Source organism: Tursiops truncatus, chromosome 14 (genome assembly GCF_011762595.2).
Source record: "Tursiops truncatus isolate mTurTru1 chromosome 14, mTurTru1.mat.Y, whole genome shotgun sequence".
In the NCBI taxonomy this organism is placed as follows: Eukaryota; Metazoa; Chordata; class Mammalia; order Artiodactyla; family Delphinidae; genus Tursiops; species Tursiops truncatus.
In genome coordinates this window covers 80,415,410-80,433,216 of record NC_047047.1, presented here as the reverse complement: position 1 = coordinate 80,433,216, position 17,807 = coordinate 80,415,410, and the positions used below count along the sequence as shown (strand labels likewise).

Below are 17,807 nucleotides of genomic sequence, written 5' to 3'. Positions count from 1 at the left end.
GGTTCCAGGACTGGGGACCAGGGTGAGTGATGGACGGAGTTCAGGGAAACATCAACACAGTTAATCAGAAAGAACCTTTTTCTTTTTAAATTTTATTTATTTGTTTATTTTTGGTTGCGTTGGGTCTTTGTTGCTGCGCGTGGGCTTTCTCTAGTTGTGGCGAGCGGGGGCTACTCTTGGTCGCGGTGCGCGGGCTTCTCATTGCGGTGGCTTCTGTTGTTGCGGAGCACAGGCTCTAGGCGCTTGGGCTTCAGTAGTTGTGGCGCACGGGCTTAGCTGCTCCGTGGCATGTGGGATCTTCCCGGACCAGGGCTCAACCCGTGTCCCCTGCATTGGCAGGTGGATTCTTAACCACTGCGCCACCGGGGAAGCCCCAGAAACCTTTTCTTGGTCCGTCTGCTCTGCGCTTCACTTTTCTCTTCCTGCCCCTTTGCAGATCTGTGGCTTCAATGGCGACAGACAGGAAAGCCACCCTTTCTCTCTGGGCTCAGGCCTCACAAGCCTTCAGGAGCAAGGCTGGCCGCGTCAAGCAGGACTTGGCCCTGTGCAGGCAGGAGAGGGGCTGAGGCCTGCGGGGAAATGGAGGGAGCCTGCTCTGACAAAAAGAATGGAAATGCAGCCTTTCCGAACACTGCTGGCCAGAGCACGTCTGTGGGGCTGTTCTCCAGAGCAGGCAGCCCTGCCGTCATTCCACAGCTGCACCGGCCGCCTCACGTCAGGCAGACACGCAGGTCTGAGGCCAGAGAGGGCAGCTGGTGACTCCAGGCTCTCTAGAGCCCACAGAACGCTCCTGCTGGGGTGGACGGCTGCTCCCTTACTTGGAGCGACTGGACGATTTTACTGCAGCTCATGTGATCTAACAAGGCAGTCAGCTCTGGGCACTGTTGGTTTGTCATTTGCAGAAATTCAGGAGAGCAGAGAAACAGCAATAACAATAATAATAATAATAGTAATAACAATAGCAACAAAAATAATGCCAGCGAAAGTATATTCTTTATTATGCACCAGGCACTGTGCTAAGCGTTTCATCTTCAGACCACAGGAAAGATGGGTATTATTCATCTCCATCGTACAGACGAGGAGACTGAGGCTAAGAGGTGTAAGTGACTCGCCTGCAGGTACACAGCTGGGGAGTGGCAGAGCTGGGGGTCCCTGTAGGTCCGCCTGACTGCATGGCTTGAGTTATTAGTGATGAAATTGCTCATCTGACTGCTGGATGGCTGTGCAGTCAGTGTTACTCTTCTCATTCTTCGATTTCATCCAGGCCAGGATTCCTGGGGGAGCCCCAGGGCCGGATGCTGTATCCACTAGGACGGGGCTCCGGGGCCCCTGGGGGGAATGGCTCCGTGGGGTGGTGCTCTCGACACAGGGAGCTGAGGGCTTCTAGGAAGAGTTTTCTGAAGGAGGAGGACACAGCATTGTACAGCACAGGGGTCACCGCCGAGCTGACGTAGAAAAGCGTGTTTGTCACCATGTAGAAGTAGTTATAGAAATCGTAGAGCTTGCTGGAGAAGAAACCGGAAGGCAGGTTAGAGGGCCTGCCACCTGCCCGTGGCATCCTCCCCTTGCTGCTGGGAGTGTCTCCCCTTCCACACGGCTGGGTGAGGAAGGCCTGCTTCCTGCTGTCGGGAAGCTCAGTGTAAATTCAAGAGACGTTCCGTCACACCAGCTGCCTTTGGCTGACCTGCCCCACCCAGCCTTTGAGTCCCTGTGCCTGGTTGCCCGGCCCGGTCACCTGCACAGTGAAGGGCGCACCTGCTGGTGGACGGGGGCCACTGGCCAGCCCGCTGAGACATGGGGAGCCTCGTGGTGCTGGGCGTGGTCAAGGAGATGTGGCTTCGCTAAGAGGAGAAAGTCCTTCTGAGAAGCTGCGCCCCTTGTCGCTGTGGGAAGGGCTGTGTGTGTGCATGTGTGTGCACTTGGGGGTCAGAGGGGGGCGCTAGCACCTCTCCGGAAGGAGCCATCTGTTGACACAGCTATCTCCTTGGAGGCCACGTGGGATCTCTCTCCTCTCAGATGTTTGACTTTCCCTTATGATCGAGGCATAGTGATTTCCAAAAGGAAGATAAGGGATTCTCTGCTTTGCTTTTCTCCAATTGTGTCATAAAAAGGGTGTGCATGGTCTGGTCTCTAAGGGGCCTCTGTTAACTCATGGAATCACAGCTCTGAGGCTTCTTCCCTCTCTCCTTGTAAGAACATGGCCTTTTCTCCGCTCCCTGCCTGTAGGCCGCTCTCCATCCTGAAGTCAGGATGCCCTGACTACCACTCACATGGCCTGACCAGTTCAGAGAGGCTTCTGGATAATGCTCTGTTCCCCACCCTGAGCTGGGAGCTTTTGGGATAACAGACTGGGCAGGACCAGATAGAATGGAGGCCAGAGTTCTGGGAAACCCAGCAACTGGGGGTCCCTCCGGAGAGCAGAGGCAGCCCTGGCCCTGCCCGGCGGCCCCTCCCTGTGTGCTGGGGCTCCTCCCCTCACTCACTCGGTCCACCCGTTGTCAGGGACGTAGCAGTACATGAGCCTGCGGGCGTGGTACGGCATCCAGCAGACGACATACACAGCCACGATGGCTCCTGCAGGACCGGGGAGAGACAGACAGACAGGAAACACGTAACAGTTACACCATCTCTGGGGAAGAAGCTGCCCAAGGTGACAAGAGCATTTCCCTTGAACTTGCTCCTGGAGTCTAGGGGTTGGAAGGGGACTTTGAGGTTATCTGACACACCCTTACCTGGATCTGTTCCCAAACCTGGTGTTACCCTGTCCTCTGAGTGAATGTCCACTTTAATCCTGACCTGTCCACTGACATGCTTCTAGAAACTGCTACAATATCTATAAGCTCCTGGTCACTAGAAAATACTCCCAACTCAGGGCTAGATATTCCCACTTTGTCTGACTGCAGAGACAACAGAACTCAAATGTCCTTCTGCCTTGTAAGGCCTCTCCCTCTTCTGTCCCTTTTTCTGATTGATTGATGGTACCACCATCCGTGTGGCACTCACATCGTAAGCCACAGAGTCTTCTTTTTCCATTACCCCCGAGATCCAATCTATTACAAAGCATCCCCCTCTCCATTCCTTCCTCACTTCCACTGTGCCCACCCTAGGGGCCCATATCTTCCCTTCACCGGATTATGACGGCAGTCTCGTAAGTGGCTCCATTGTCCCTAACCTTCTACCTCTTCCCTTCCTTTCTTCTACTCCTGCCCTGGGTGGCAAACCCATTCTCTAATCCACTGTGGCCCCTGCACCAGCAGCGTCCACCTCAGCTGGGAGCTTGTGAGAAATATAAAATCTCAGGCACATCCCAGGCCGGCTGAATCAGAATCTCTGGGTTGGGGGCCAGTGGTCTGCGTCTTACAACTGTCCACATCATTCTTGTGCACACAGAAGTTGGAGAAGCAAACTTCTCAAACTTGGAGAGCCTGTCCTCCAAGACTGCCGAGCACATATATCTCAAGAGCAGCTCTGGACACCAGCTCTTGCCATGACGGCCCGTTGTCTATGGAAGGAAATCCAGGCCTTTCATGGGCTGCTTTTGTTACTTGTCACATCACGTTGCACTTGGCTCCTATATTTTGGTCCTGCCCACAAGACCGTGGCACTGATGACAGAGGAGACCCTCTCCCTTTCTCCATCCTCCCAGACCGTCGTGAGTTCCTGGATCACAGCAGGTGCTTGGAAAGACCTCCGTTTTCCTGTGCCTTTAAAGTTGCCCTTACAAAGACAAGTTTGCCCAGATACATAGAAAAGCAAACACACTGATCGATGTCACATTAGGAACGGTAGAGAGTTAGTGGAGAGCTGGATTTGGGACCCAGCTGGCCTGAGTCCACTGTTCCTGGTCTGTAGATCCTTAACTACCTTTGCTCCTTGCGTCCGTCTGTACGGCCAGACTCCCTGAGAAGCAGCCAGACACCTGCTTGTCTTTGGGCACCACTCCCTGGATCAGACTGGGGGGTTCACGTGCACAGTTCCCATTCTTTCCTTTAATTCTACTGCTGCACCTTACAGAAGCCTACTGGTGATTATGTAACTCCCCGGGGCAAAGAGAAAAATGAGGGCTGGAGGGAGGCAGTAACTTGCTCAAGGTCACGTGGCCAGGTACTGGCGGAGGCAGGCCTGGATCTGGCTCTTCCCCTCTGGGCGGTGTTACCGGGCACTTAACTGAGAACTTGGATACTGCGCTGGAGGCCACGGATCCGGCGGGAGTCCTTGTGTCTCACCAGGGCGGCCTGGCCTCCCAGGGCCAGTGTCCTCCTCTCCTCGCTCATTAGCTTCAGGTGGCTGGGGGCGGAGCTGCCTGTGGCAGAAGGGGATGGCCCCTGGGAGCAGAGGGCCTCCAGGTGGCTCACGGTGACCCCGCTGAGGAAAGCAGTTAGTGCCAAGGGGAGCACAAAGGACGCCAGCACATTCACCTGGAAAAGGTAATTTCAGAGGTTACGGAGGTACCACCAAGGCTCAGCGATACTCTGGTCATCAGGCCGGGCCCAAGGGCCCAGGAATCTGTAGCAGCAGGAGTGGGGGCTGGCAGGCGCATGGTGACAGCAGGCTTACAAGAGTAAGTCGAGCAAATCCTCAGAAAGTAAGGAGAGAGCAATGAAAATGGAAGAGAAAAGATAAGAAAATTTGGGACGTTTAGGATGCTCACCATCTAAATAACAGCTGTTCCAGAAAGAAAAAGAATAGAGAAAACAGAGGGGAGGAAATTATAACAACATCGAAACACACGACCAAAACCACGTTTACGGAAGATTTCCCAAAATGGAGGAATATGAGCTTCTAGACTGAAAAGCCTTTGACTACTCAGAACAATGAATGAAAATAAATCCATGTCAGGGCGTGTTCTTAGGAATTTTAGCGCCTGGAGATACAGTCTTGAAAGCTTCCGAAGGGATAAAATGGCACATACAAAGGATGGGGTACCAGAGCAACAGTGGAAGAAGCTAGAAAATAAGAGTGATGCGTCACAATCTGTGAGGAAAACGATTTCCATCTTATAACTTTCTGCCCAGCCATATTATGAGAAACGCAAGGATAAAATGAAACATTTTCAGACATGGAAATTCTTAAAAATTTGTTTACCTTCTACGAACTTTCTCTCAGGTCGCAGGAGGTTACAAGAGCATATGTTCCATCAAAATAAGGTTCTGAACAAATACAGAGGGAGACCTGGGATCCCCAAATCAGTGTCCCACAGAGGAGCAGAGAGATGGGGTGGCATTGGCAAGGTGCCAGCTGTGCACCCAGTGAGGCTGGAGCAGAGGAAAGGGCTCTAGGGATGATTGAAGAAGACAAGATGAAGCTGGTAGATTACCTCATGGGTCTGAACATATTGAAATGGTATTTATACTTCTGGTAGAGAAGGAAAAATGAGTTAGAAATAGATGGGAAACTAAACAAATGAGAGGGAAAAAAAGGCTGTTCATTATTAACTGCAAGGAAAACAAATACTGGAGATAATATTGTAATATTGGAAAGGACAAAAACCAAAAATATACAACCTGGCTTATCAGTGAAGAATTTTACATAGTCACAATAAAATAAATATTGACCATGAATCTAACCAAATACCATGACATAATTATACTGAAAGGATGGTGAGAGGAAGTGTGTGTGAACATGGAGTGTGGAGGGCAGGGATGGGAGTGTAAAAGAATGACGTATTCATCTTCTACAGGTAGAAGTCAGTGGATAAATTTAAGGCTGATGGATAAAGCAGGCGTATTCTTTGGAAAATGTAGGCAAAATGTAGCGGGAGTTACGTAAGAGTGGATTGTGGTTGCCTCCAGATGAGAGACTAGAAATCAGAGCATGGAGGAGCAGAAAGGGGGCAGCTGTTTTCCATTATAAGTCTTGTGTTATTATTTGATGTTTTTTGATTTATGAAAAACAAGTTTATATACCTTGTGTTTTAAATGTTTAATGTTTCAAATTCAAAATACATGTGTTATAGGGTTTTCTCCTCCTCAGTTCTTTCCCTCTGCAAACATTGGGGAAAAAATGAGAGATTTTAATAGCACTTTAAAATCAGTGCAGAAAAAATGGGGACTTCCCTGGCAGTCCAGTGGTTAGGACTCTGCACTTCCACCGCAGGGGGCATGGGTTCCATCCCGATCAGGGAACGAAGATCCCGCAAGCGTGCGGCCAGAACAGCAACAAAAAGCATCACAGAACGTCTCAGTTGGGCGCTGGACCTTTTTAAGGAGTTATCATTCAGGCTTTTTTCACCTTAATGCATGCTTACAAGTCAGCAACACCTAGAGAAAAATAAAACACTGTACATGACAATCATTTTAAGTTTGTTGTGGAACCAAACAGGTTTTTATTGACAATATACTTACTATCAAACTGTAACTTTAGTACCAATCAAGACAGAAATTGAAGGTAAAACATATATTCATAAGTTAGTGATTAATCTTTGGCACCTTTGAGATCTTTCTAGAAGAACTATCAAGGCATACCTGGAGATATTGTGGGTTTGGTTCCAGACCACTGCAATAAAGTGAATATTGCAATAAATTCAAGTCACACGAATTTTTTTGTTTCCTAGTGCATATAAAAGTTATGTTTACCCTACACTGTAGTCTATTAAGTATGGAATAGCATTATGTCTAAAAAAAAATGTACATACATTAATGTAAAAACACTCTATTGCTAAAATTTGCTAACCATCACCTGAGCCTTCAGTGTGTCATAAACTTTATTGCTGTCATAATCTTTATTTGAAATATTGCGAGAATTACCAAAATATGACACAGACATGAAATGAGCAAACGCTACTGGAAAAATGGTGCTGATAGACTTGCTTAACTCAGGGTTGCCACAAACCTTCAATTTGTAAAAAACACAGTAAAGCCAAGAGCAATAAAACAAGGTATGCCCTTGCAGCTTTTTCTACTTTCAAAAACTCTGAGCAGTTTCCTTGGTCAAAAAGCATTGACTCATGTGGGTAATGAATCAACTCACTGATAAGACACTAAAAAGAAAGATGGGCTAAAATAATTTGAGTCTGGTTGTTTTGTTGTGTTAACACAGGCTGTACATCTCAAGTGAAACATTTTTGACATGCACCATTTGTCAAACAACACTGGTTCACTGAAAGAATTCACTACATATAATGTCAAAAGCTTGGCCCGCGAACACTTCATGGCTTTCATTGCATTGGTTGGTCCGTACCAGTAAAGCAAACGTTGCAAGTAGCATATCTGCAGCACAAACATTGCTTGACACTTTATTTTTTTATTTTATTTTTTTTGCGGTACGCGGCCTCTCACTGTTGTGGCCTCTCCCGTTGCGGAGCACAGGCTCCGGACGCGCAGGCTCAGCGGCCATGGCTCACGGGCCCAGCTGCTCCACGTTATGTGGGATCTTCCCGGACTGGGGCACAAACCCGTGTCCCCTGCATCGGCAGGCGGACTCTCAACCACTGCGCCACCAGGGAAGCCCCTGCTTGACACTTTTTTCTCTCTCAGGCCTAACTCCAGTATAAGTACAGCCTGGAAGCCACTACCCCAGTCTGTGAGGCGTGGTAGAACTTGACAACCAGGTCTTTTGAGCCTGGGGTTGTTAGTCCATTGCCGGGGGACCACACGAGTGTGCAGCGGGAACCAGGCAGTCAGGCCTTGGGCAGAAGCAGCAGTGCACTGACTGTTCTGCTGACTGATTCCCTGCAGCTCACAATCTGGGACGCTGGGAGGTAGATGAGTGTCCCGTGCTGCCCTGTGGCCGGGATGTTCTTGGGCCAGGGCTGGGGCAGGCAGCAAGCCTGTGGGCAGACCGCTGAGGTCTGAGGCCACAATTAGTCCACCTGATGCGGTGCTAGGAGGAGCCACTCCCGCTGTTGTCAGTGGCCTCCCTTATTCTGACTGCTGTCTTGATTCCCTGCAGGACCAGTTCCATTAGTACGGTTACTGTTGGTGCGTTTTGGTGTTTGTTGTTTTGGTCTCCTTTATCATCAGGTCCAGACTGGGGTAAGGAATTTGACAACTTGCAAAAATGTCTGATATAGGAAGTGGATTTTTTAAAAATTAGGGATCCTGCCTAGCCGGCTTTGAGTAATTCTCCTTATAGGGACCACAGTAAGCCACTTTGAAAGCAAGTGGAATGTTTTCTTATCGGGTTTAACTTCACATTTTTCCATATTCTCAGTAAGGCTGCAGTGGATATGTGTATTTCTTTTGAAACGCTTCATTAATGCTGAATGTTCAGGCCTCTTTTTATATCTGCACAACGTCCCAGTAAACTAGTTGTTCTTTCATGTTCTTGTCTTGGGGCTAAAGGTGACTAGTTTTGGTGATAATAAAAAAGCAGAAGCCTAGGGGGGGTCATGAAATCTATATTTTTACCTGCTCTCAGGGTAATTCTTATACCCCGTCACATTTGCTCACCACTCCTGCAAGAGTGGGAAGACTCAGAGTTAATTTTGAATTCAAATCTGGACTTCTCTTTATTATTTTTTTTTTTATTGAGGTATAGTTGATTTACAATACTGTGTTAGTTTGAGGTATACAGCGAAGTGATTCAGTTATACATACATACATATTTTTATTATTTTCCATATAGGTTATTACAAGATGTTGATTATTGTTCCCTGTGCTATACAGCAAATCCTTGTTGCTTACCTATTTTATATAGAGTAGTTTTTATCTGTTAATTGCATACTCCTAATTTATCCCTCTCCCCCCCCTTTCCCCTTTGGTAACCATAAATTTGTTTTCTAGGTCTGAGAGTCTTTCTGTTTTGCATATATATTCATTTGTATTATGTTTTAGATTCCACATATACGCGATATCATATAATATGTGTCTTTCTCTGACTTACTTCATTTAGTATGATAATCTCTAGGTGCATCCTTGTTGCTGCAAATGGCAACATTTCATTCTTGTTTGGACTTCTCTTAGTGTTTCACTTTAGCCAAGTCTCTCCACAAGTCCTTTGTAAAATGGGGGCAATGAGACCCAAGTTTCCGACTGGTCTCCAGTATGAGAGATGAAAACAGGCTGTAGGGTCGCCCCTCCCGCTTACCTGGATGAAGACCTGCAGCGTGGTACGGCTCACCAGCACGGTGCACACGCGCGAGGCGGGCTCCGGCTGCCCGCCGGCCGTCTCCAGCTCGTGCTTCTGCCCCATGACGATTGCCATGGGCAGAGCCAGGCCGAGCGAGGTGACCCAGACGAGGGACAGCAGGCGGCGGGTCCTGCGCGGTGTCAACAGGCTTCGGGCGCGCAGGGGCTGGCAGACGGCCAGGCAGCGCTCGGCGCTCAGGCTGGCCACGCTGAGCACCGTGGCGGAGGCGCACAGCTCGCGCACGAAATAGTAGGCGCGGCAGCCCAGGTCGCCGAAGACCCAGGGGTAGTGGAACCACACAAAGTTGTAGAGCTCCATGGGCACGCCGACCAGCAGCAGCAGCAGGGCGCAGAGCGCCAGGCTGAGCACGTGGCAGCGCAGGCGCCCGGGGGGGCCCGGCCCGCGCCTTCAGCACCACGTGCGCGGACAGCGCATTGCCCGCAGTGCCCAGCGCGAAGATGAGCGAGTAGAGCGCGGTGAAGAGCACCTTGGCCCAGAGGCGCGTGTCCACGCCCAGCCGGGCGTCCAGGCCCAGCGCGGGGCCGGGGCTGGGTCCCGGGGGCCGCGGGCTGCTGGTCTCCATCCCGCTCCCGCGGCTGCACTCCCTCCCTCTCCCTGCCCGGAGACTGGGCGAGCTGCCCCGTCAGCCGGCGCCTCCTCCTCTCTGGGAACCTCCAGAACAGGAGGACACGCCCCGCGAAGGGTGCCCCCGAGCCAGCTCAGGACCGCGAGGGGAGGCCCGCTAGCCGCGCTCACCTTTCTCAGTTCAGCTCCACGCAGGAAACACGTGTTTGGTGGACGGTGGGCTCCTTTTGGGACCTGAGAGATATGCTTTGGGCCAGACGCCTGCACGTACTAGCTGTGTGACCTTGGGCAAGTTATTTTTTAACCCTCTCTCAACGCATTTAAAAAATATTATTGCAGAATCTCTGTGAAGATGAAGTGGGTGAATCTGTGTGAAACTCTGCACTGCAGCATAAGTAGGCATCCCACACGCACTGCGTGCCCCTGTGCTGTGCTACTGTCTGTGTGTATAGTCCCAAGGACAACTGATCAAGAATTTGCCCGCAGTTCAGCATTTTGCAGCTGTCATCCTTCTTGCTAAAGCACACTTTCATCTTCTGTTAAAGGCTGTTTCAGTGCCGCACTAATAACCTCAAGGACTCCTTTGTCACTGTCAGATGCCTCCTCATGATATCACGTTTCCCCAGTCCTTCAAGAACGTCATTCTCATGGAGCAGTGTCAGCAAGGGAAAAGAAATATGTTTCGCATGTTTCAAAACCTTCCATTGGTCTCTTTCCTAAGCCCTTCTAGAACACCAGAATTTTACAACTGGAAGGCCCTTGTGGAGGGTTTCTTATCCCCCCCTTAGCTCCCTGGGCATTTAGGGCCAGAACCAGGTCTCCTGATTTTTTGTCTTAAGCAAAGTTGTTATGGCCCAGTGATACTTAATTCTTCCATTTGGATATATAACCTTACAGTCACTGTGGGGGCTAGGGCTTCAATATATATATAGAGAGATAGATAGATAGATAGTTTGAAATTTTTTAATATTTATTTATTTGGTTGCATGGGGTCTTAGTTGTGGCAGGCGGTCTCCTTAGTTGCAGCTCACCAGCTCCTTAATTGCAGCATGCGGCTCCTTAGTTGCGGCATGAGAACTCTTAGTTGTGGCATGCATGTGCGATCTAGTTTCCTGAACAGGGATCGAACCCAGGCCCCCTGCATTGGGAGCACGAGTCTTATCCACTGTGCCACCAGGGCAGTCCCAACATGTATGTTTTGAGTGGACACAATTCAGTCCATCACAAGGATTCCATACATATGAGTTTTAGACAAATTTTCTTTAAAGCAAATAACCAATATTAATAAATTTTTAACTTTTTATGGGTTTCACATAGCTCAATCAGGCCTGTAGGACCTGGAGAAGGGCAAGTTCCTGCTTCCCTTTGGACGAATTCTCCAAGGACTTAGTCTCCCAAGGTCTAGACTGGAAGAGTGGAAAGACCCCCGGGGTGGAGTCGGAAGAGGTGGGTCCACGTCTCATCTCTGCTGTTCACTGGTTGTGTGTCTTGGACAAGCCTCCTGTCTCTCTTAGCCTAGTATACTCTCTGAAAAGGAGGAATGAAAAATACTATGATCTGTTTTTCTTATCTCTTTGGGTTAGAGCACAGAGCAGATAGGAATCTTCAGGGCTGGAGTTCCCAGGCTGTCACTTCAAGGAGTTAAATTCTTAACTCTTTTGAGGTAAAGAAGCTCCAAGAAAAAGGGGGCAGCCTCTGGCTTTTCATTTGTGGTGCTATTGGGGGTGAGTCCGTTTTCCAGGACACACCATCAAAGACATGAAGAGGTATTGTTACCTTTTAAGGATAGTTCTAGGCAAGCATCCTGTGTCACGGAGAAAGAGGAGAATTTCCTTCGTATCTTCTGTGGTTGGGCCTCTCCAGCCAGGTCAGAGGAGGATGGTGAAATGCAGTTAACGAGTGAGTAGGAAGATTCAGCACCAGTGACGCACCCAGTGGGTTCCCCTTACAGATGTGTGCAGAGGGATTGCAATTTCTCTCTTCACCCAGGGGGACAGAGGAGAATGACTGATGTGCCTTCTGGTTGTAGATCTCATGCATGGTCCCGCTAACCTGAAACTCTTCCTAGAGAGTGTATCTGTGTATAGATGCTCGGAGACTAGCGCTTGCTTCTTCAATACCCATGAGAACTTACTTTTGCCTCTGAATACAAACATCACTTGTGTCAAGATTGGTTTCAGCCTGTATTGGAAGACTCTGATCCTTGATATCCCCCACTGTCTATGTTAGAATCAAAATCTTGGGGCTTCCCTGGTGGCGCAGTGGTTAAGAATCTGCCTGCCAGGGCGGGTGACACAGGTTCGAGCCCTGGTCCGGGAAGATCCCACATGCTGCGGAGCAACGAAGCCCGTGTGTCACAACTACTGAGCCTGTGCTCTAGAGTCTGCGAGCCACAACTACTGAGCCCACGAGCCACAACTTCTGAGCCCGTGAGCTACAACTACTGAAGCCTGTGCGCCTAGAGCCCATGCTCCGCAACAAGAGAAGCCACCGCAATGAGAAGCCCATGCACCGCAACAAAGAGCAGCCCCCGCTCGCCACAACTAGAGAAAGCCCACGCGCAGCAATGAAGACCCAACGCAGCCAAAAATAAATAAATAAAAAATAAAAATAAATAAAAGAAAGATGCCTGCTGACTTAAAAAGAAAAAAGAATCAAAATCTTGGCTTTCCTGTTTAGCCACAGACCAGGCTAAATTCCTCCCTCTCTAATTGTGCAGCAACTAATTCAGAACCACTCAGTGCTGGAGGGCGCTGCCAGGGGTGGGCAGTTATGGAAGGGCAGCAGTTCTGAGTCCAGGGATGCCAGAGGTGGAGTGTTACTCTGCTTTGGGCTGTCCGGGCAGTAGTGCCAAGTATTGACAAGGCTTCCTGGCCAGGCAAGGGGGTCTCTGAGGCCAGGAGTCGGGGTTTTCTGCTTGCTTTGTTTGCTCAGGTTCCTGACTTTCTTGCCTGTTGCTTGTAGGATCCCATCCCGGGGGCTTCTGCTGTGGATTGAACTGTGTCCCCCGCTCCCCAACTGTTGAAACCTTAGTGACTGTATGTGGAGTGAGGAAGTAATTAGGGTTAAACGAGGTCATAAGGGTGATTAGTGTCCATATAAGAGGAGACATCAGGGAGCTGCCTCCCTCCCCCTCTCTCTGTCTCTTTCTGTCTTTCTGCCACATGAGGACACAGTGAGGAGGAGATGTTCTGCAAGCCAGGAAGAGAGCTCCCACCAGGAGCCAAATCTGTTTGGCACCTGAGTCTTGGACTTGCAGCCTCCAGTACTGTGAGAAAATACATTTCTGCTGTTTAAGCCACCCAGCCTATGGTATGCTGTTCTGTAGCTGGAGCAGACTAAGACAATTTCCGATCCCTAATCAGCTTTCGGTCCTGATGCCGACAAATGACCCGGAGAGATTATTTGCTACTTGAACCTTGAAAAAAAGACAGTTAATTCCCTGTTTCCCTCACTCCAGGAGTGAGTTATGGTGGGGTTTTCTGACTCAGAGGAACGGAGTTTACTTTCATGAGAACAAGAGAGTCATTGTGTGTGTGTGTTTGTGTGTGTGATGAGAGAGAGCGACACAGAGAGACAGAGAGATACAGAGAGACAGAGAGAGGGAGGCAGAAGATGTAACATATCCTGTGTAGTGTGACATATCCGCAGATTCGGACCTGGACACTTTGGAGGCCTATATCCTGCCTCATACGCCTCAGGTCACTGATTCCCCTCCTGAGGGGCCTGGCCTCAGCCCCTCCCCTGGCTGGCCTACGTCCTGCCACCACCCCCTGCCAGTCTTCTTCACCCCTCCCCATATCCTTGTAAACAGCTCCCTTGTCAGGCCGCGACCCAGCTCCAGTCTCCCATCTGTTCTCAGCTACAAACTTGACCAATCTAGTGTATGTGCACAATAGAAGACTGTTATCCAAAACATACACAGAATTCTTAACGCTCAGTTAGATGAAAAATGCGCCAAAGACCTCAACAGACACCTCACCAAAGAAGATATACAGATGGCAAATAAACGTAAGAAGTTGCTCCACATCATGTGTCGTCAGGGAAATGCAAGTGAAAACAAACATGAACCACCATCAGACACCTACTAGAAAGGCCAAAATCTGGGACACTGACAACACCAAATGCTGGAGAGGACGTGGAGCAACAGGAACGCTCATTCGTTGCTGGTGGGAAATGCACAATGGTGCAGCCACTTTGGAAGACAGTTTGGTGGTTTCTTACAAAACTAAACATACTCCTACCATACAAGCCAGCAACTGTGCTCCCTGGCATTTATCCAAAGGAGCTGAAAATTTGTGTCCACACAAAAGCCCTCACAGAGAGGTTTGTAGAAGCTTTATTTATAGTTGCAAAACTTAGAAGCAACCAAGATGACCTTCAGTAGGTGAGTGGATAAACTATGGTACATCCAGACACTGGAATATTATGCAGCACTAAAAAATGAGCTCTCAAGTCATGAAAAGACATGAAGGGAGGGAGAGGTGACAGGCTGAGGACAGAGGACATTCATGGCAGTGAAACTCCTCCGTATGATTCCAGTGGTGGTTACACGTCATTAGACATTTGTCAAAACCATAGAATGTGAAATACCAGGAGTGAACCTTGATGTAACTTATGGACTTTGAGTGATAATGATCTGTCAGTACAGGTTCACTGATTGTAAAAAATGTACCCCCCTGGTGTGGGATTTTGATAGTGGGGAGGGTTGTACATGTGTGGGAACAGGGACTCTATGGAAACTGTATTTTCAGCTCAATTTTGCTGTGAACCTTAACCACTCTAAAAAATTGTTTATTAATTTTAAAAAAGCAGATGTGACCTTTTCACATGCTGTGTCACCCTCTACTGTGTGAGGTACTATTGGAGCTAAAGATGAGTAAGGCCTGGACCCTGTGCCTACAGTGGTTGACATAATGAGACATAAACTCACAGGTAACTCACCTGCCCCACCACACGCTAAGTGTCGGATAAGGGGAGTGGATGGTGAGGATTCTGAGCTCCACCTCTTCCTGGCCAGGGGAGCCCCTCTGAGTCTGTTTCATCTGGGAAATGACAACACCTAACCTTGGGACTTCGAGATGATATGTGTGAGAAAAGCACTTGGCTCATGGAAGATGATCAGAAATGTCAATCCCAACCTCGCATCCTTTTTCTCGAAGGTCAAAGCATGGAAACATCCTTATGGAGCAGAGAGATCAGGGGAGGCTCCATGGAGGAAGAATTCAGTTTGACCTGGGCCTAGAAAGTGGACACTTTTGGAAAGGCGTTCCAGGAAGGGGTCATAGCATGAGCTAAGGTTTAGAAATGGGAACATCCAAGGTGCTCTTGTGGGGCCTCGCAGGAGACTCCCAGACCCTGGGCCTGGCCGTCTGGGAGAAAGGAGTGCCCTGTGCATTCTTGCAGCCAAGAGCATGCAGGGGCAGTGTTTCAGGGGAAATGCCGCATGGGCCTGGCCGTGGTCCCTTGGGGCAGCGAGGGGGTCCTCAGAAGCTCCAGTGGAGGACAAGTTGGAGGGTGTGGCCAACAGAAGTACAAAATAAAACAGAGCCTCCACTGCTTTGCCTGTAAAATGGAGCTGTGAATACCCACCTCAAAGTTACCGTGAGGATTAATAGTTGTTACGTCTTTTTTTTTTTTTTAATTTATTTACTTTTGGCTGTGTTGGCTCTTCGTTTCTGTGCGAGGGCTTTTTCTAGTTGCGGCGAGCGGGGGCCACTCTTCATCGCGGTGCGCGGGCCTCTCACTGTCGCGGCCTCTCTTGTTGCGGAGCACAGGCTCCAGAAGCGCAGGCTCAGTAGTTGTGGCTCACGGGCCCAGCCGCTCCATGGCATGTGAGATTCTCCCGGACCAGGGCTCGAACCCGTGCCCCCTGCATTGGCAGGCGGACTCCCAACCACTGCGCCACCAGGGAAGCCCAGTTGTTACATCTTTTTGAGGGTCTGATACACTCCAGGCATTGTGTCAAGGGCTCTCCGAGCCTGGCCTCAGTATCCCCACAACAGCCCTATGATGGAGAGACTATTTTTATCCCTGTGTTTCCCAGATAAGGAAACAAAGGTTATTAAAGGCCTGAGTCAGAACAGCTTCCAGGGGCCGAGTCAGCCCCAGGGCCCAGGTCTGCGTGACTCAGGTGACGAGGCTCAGTCATCACATGGAGCTTCCGGGAGCCAAGTCAACACTCACGTCCCCATCTCTAGGCACGCCAGTCAAGCCAGTGCTGGCTGTCAGCGGCCTGACGAGGCAGCAGGACACGCATCAGCCTGACCTCCCTGCCAGCCGGGTTGAGAAACCCGCCTGGGCCCAGAGCCCCGAGGACCACGCCTCCCCCGCTTGTTCCTCCCGCGGCTCCACGTGATAGCGCCTCAGGATGGATGCAGGGACACCGGTGTGCTGTGTGCAGGGTGACTGCTCCTGTGTGGCTCTGTGCATCTAGGCTAAATGGTCACCGTGACCAGGTATAATTACAGTCTTATCCCTCATCGGTCATGAGGTTCTCAAAATATCCCGACAGGATGAATTAAAACTAGTAAGAGGGGTGGGGACCCAGCTCAGTACAGATGTCTTAAAGTGTTATCGTCTCCCTTCCACTGAGGACATGTGGGAGCCATTCCAGGGGTGGGCTGGTGGGGGTCTCCCTACTTTTTCTGCTCTTCCCCAGTGGGAGGAAGGCCAGCGGAACAGTGTGACCGGGACCACGGTGACCTGGGAATGCGGAAGCCGGGGGCTGAGGACCTCCCTGCTCCTTACTAGGTGCAGCGCCAGGGCAGCCACCGGCCCCAGCCTACAAAGGGAGGTCATTATACCCATCGTGTTAGATAGGACACGCCAGGCACCTTTCATGCGTTCGCCCACGCCGCCGCTCTCAGCACAGCTCCGGATGGATTCCTTGTCAGGATCCCCTCCGGAGGGAAGGAGGAAGAAGAGTGAAGCGAGTGGAATGGGAGAAGGCCTGGCTGGGGTGGAGGGGAAGGACCAGAAAAGGTGCTTCTCGGCCCACGGAGCAGAGTTGGGAGACTACAGGAGGTGGTTGGTCTTAGTGTCACAGGCTGTAGGGACAGCAGCTCTGTGGGACACGTGGGGCGAGGGGACCCTCTGTGCTAAGAGTCAGGGAAGTTGTCTCCCTCAGTCCCTGTCAAACTGGATCGGAGCCTCTGCATGCATGCATGCTTGCAGCGTGCCCTGGACCCCCTCCCCTCCCCTCCCCTCCCCCTCCCCTCCCCTCCCCTCCCCCTCCCCTTCCCTCCCCTCCCACTCCCCTCCCCTCTCTCCCTCCCCTCGCCTCCCCTCCCCCCACCCAGAAACACCTTCCCTCCTGCCCTGCGCTCCTCTGAGCCCAGCCCCATCAGCACAAACCCATGACTCCCGGCAGGATGAGAACCACATTTCAAGCACCACGTGTGGGATCAGGCTGACCCTGCTTTGTCACTTCCCGCTTTGTGACACAAGACCAGCTCTTCAGGCTCCTTATTTTGCTTGCATAACCTTAGATGCAAAATACATACCAGAAAGCAGCTTCCTGGTGTGTGCGGGGCATTCAAATCCAGCGAATGGTCGCGATGCTGCCGCTGAGCATGATGGAGGTGACTGGGGCCCACTGGGGAAGGGAGGCCACCGACCCCAGCCTTCCTGACTCCCCGAGGGGTGCCCGGGCACGGAGAGAACGGATTCCCCGTAGCTTTTGTGGGACGCACAGGGAAGAAAGTGAATAGAAAGTGAAGAAATGATCTGCACAGCTTTTTTTGCAAGGTTCCCAGCATGTGAGGTGGTCCCTCCCTTAAATCCCCTCCTCCCCTCAAATTCCCTCTGGAGGCAGCACTCGTGGGTTTGAATCCCAGTTCTGTCCTCTGTTGTTGTGACCTTGGGGAAGTTAGTCAATCTCTGAGTCTCACTCCTGATTCCTCAGAGCTGGTGAGGAGAGAATGGCCAGTCGCCGGCCAGCAGGGGTCACGCCCCCTCACCGGGTGTCCTTCTCAAAAAGTCTAGAGAAACTGGCATGTGTGGGAAACGTCTGCATCCTTCAGGGAGCGGGAGGTGTCCCGGTGTTGTTTTCTTAGCCAGTCCCAGGTGGGAGAGGATTTGCAATTCAGCACCCTGCTCTTTCCCTGAGCCTTGTGACTTGGCGAGGCTCCTGGGTGTAAAGAGAAGCCGCC

At 50.5% G+C, this 17,807-nt stretch overlaps 1 protein-coding gene and 1 pseudogene across 1 annotated transcript; both read right to left on the bottom strand.

The window, feature by feature from the left end:
- Nucleotides 1-1,243: 1,243 nt before the first annotated feature.
- NTSR2 (neurotensin receptor 2) lies at nt 1,244-9,652 on the bottom strand. Its single transcript, XM_019942496.2, is given in 5 exon segments — nt 1,244-1,505; nt 2,484-2,574; nt 4,169-4,418; nt 9,028-9,465; nt 9,467-9,652. Coding segments are annotated over 5 exon segments (1,227 nt in total).
- LOC109551080 (cyclin-dependent kinase 8 pseudogene) lies at nt 7,678-8,331 on the bottom strand (annotated as a pseudogene).
- Nucleotides 9,653-17,807: the final 8,155 nt, after the last annotated feature.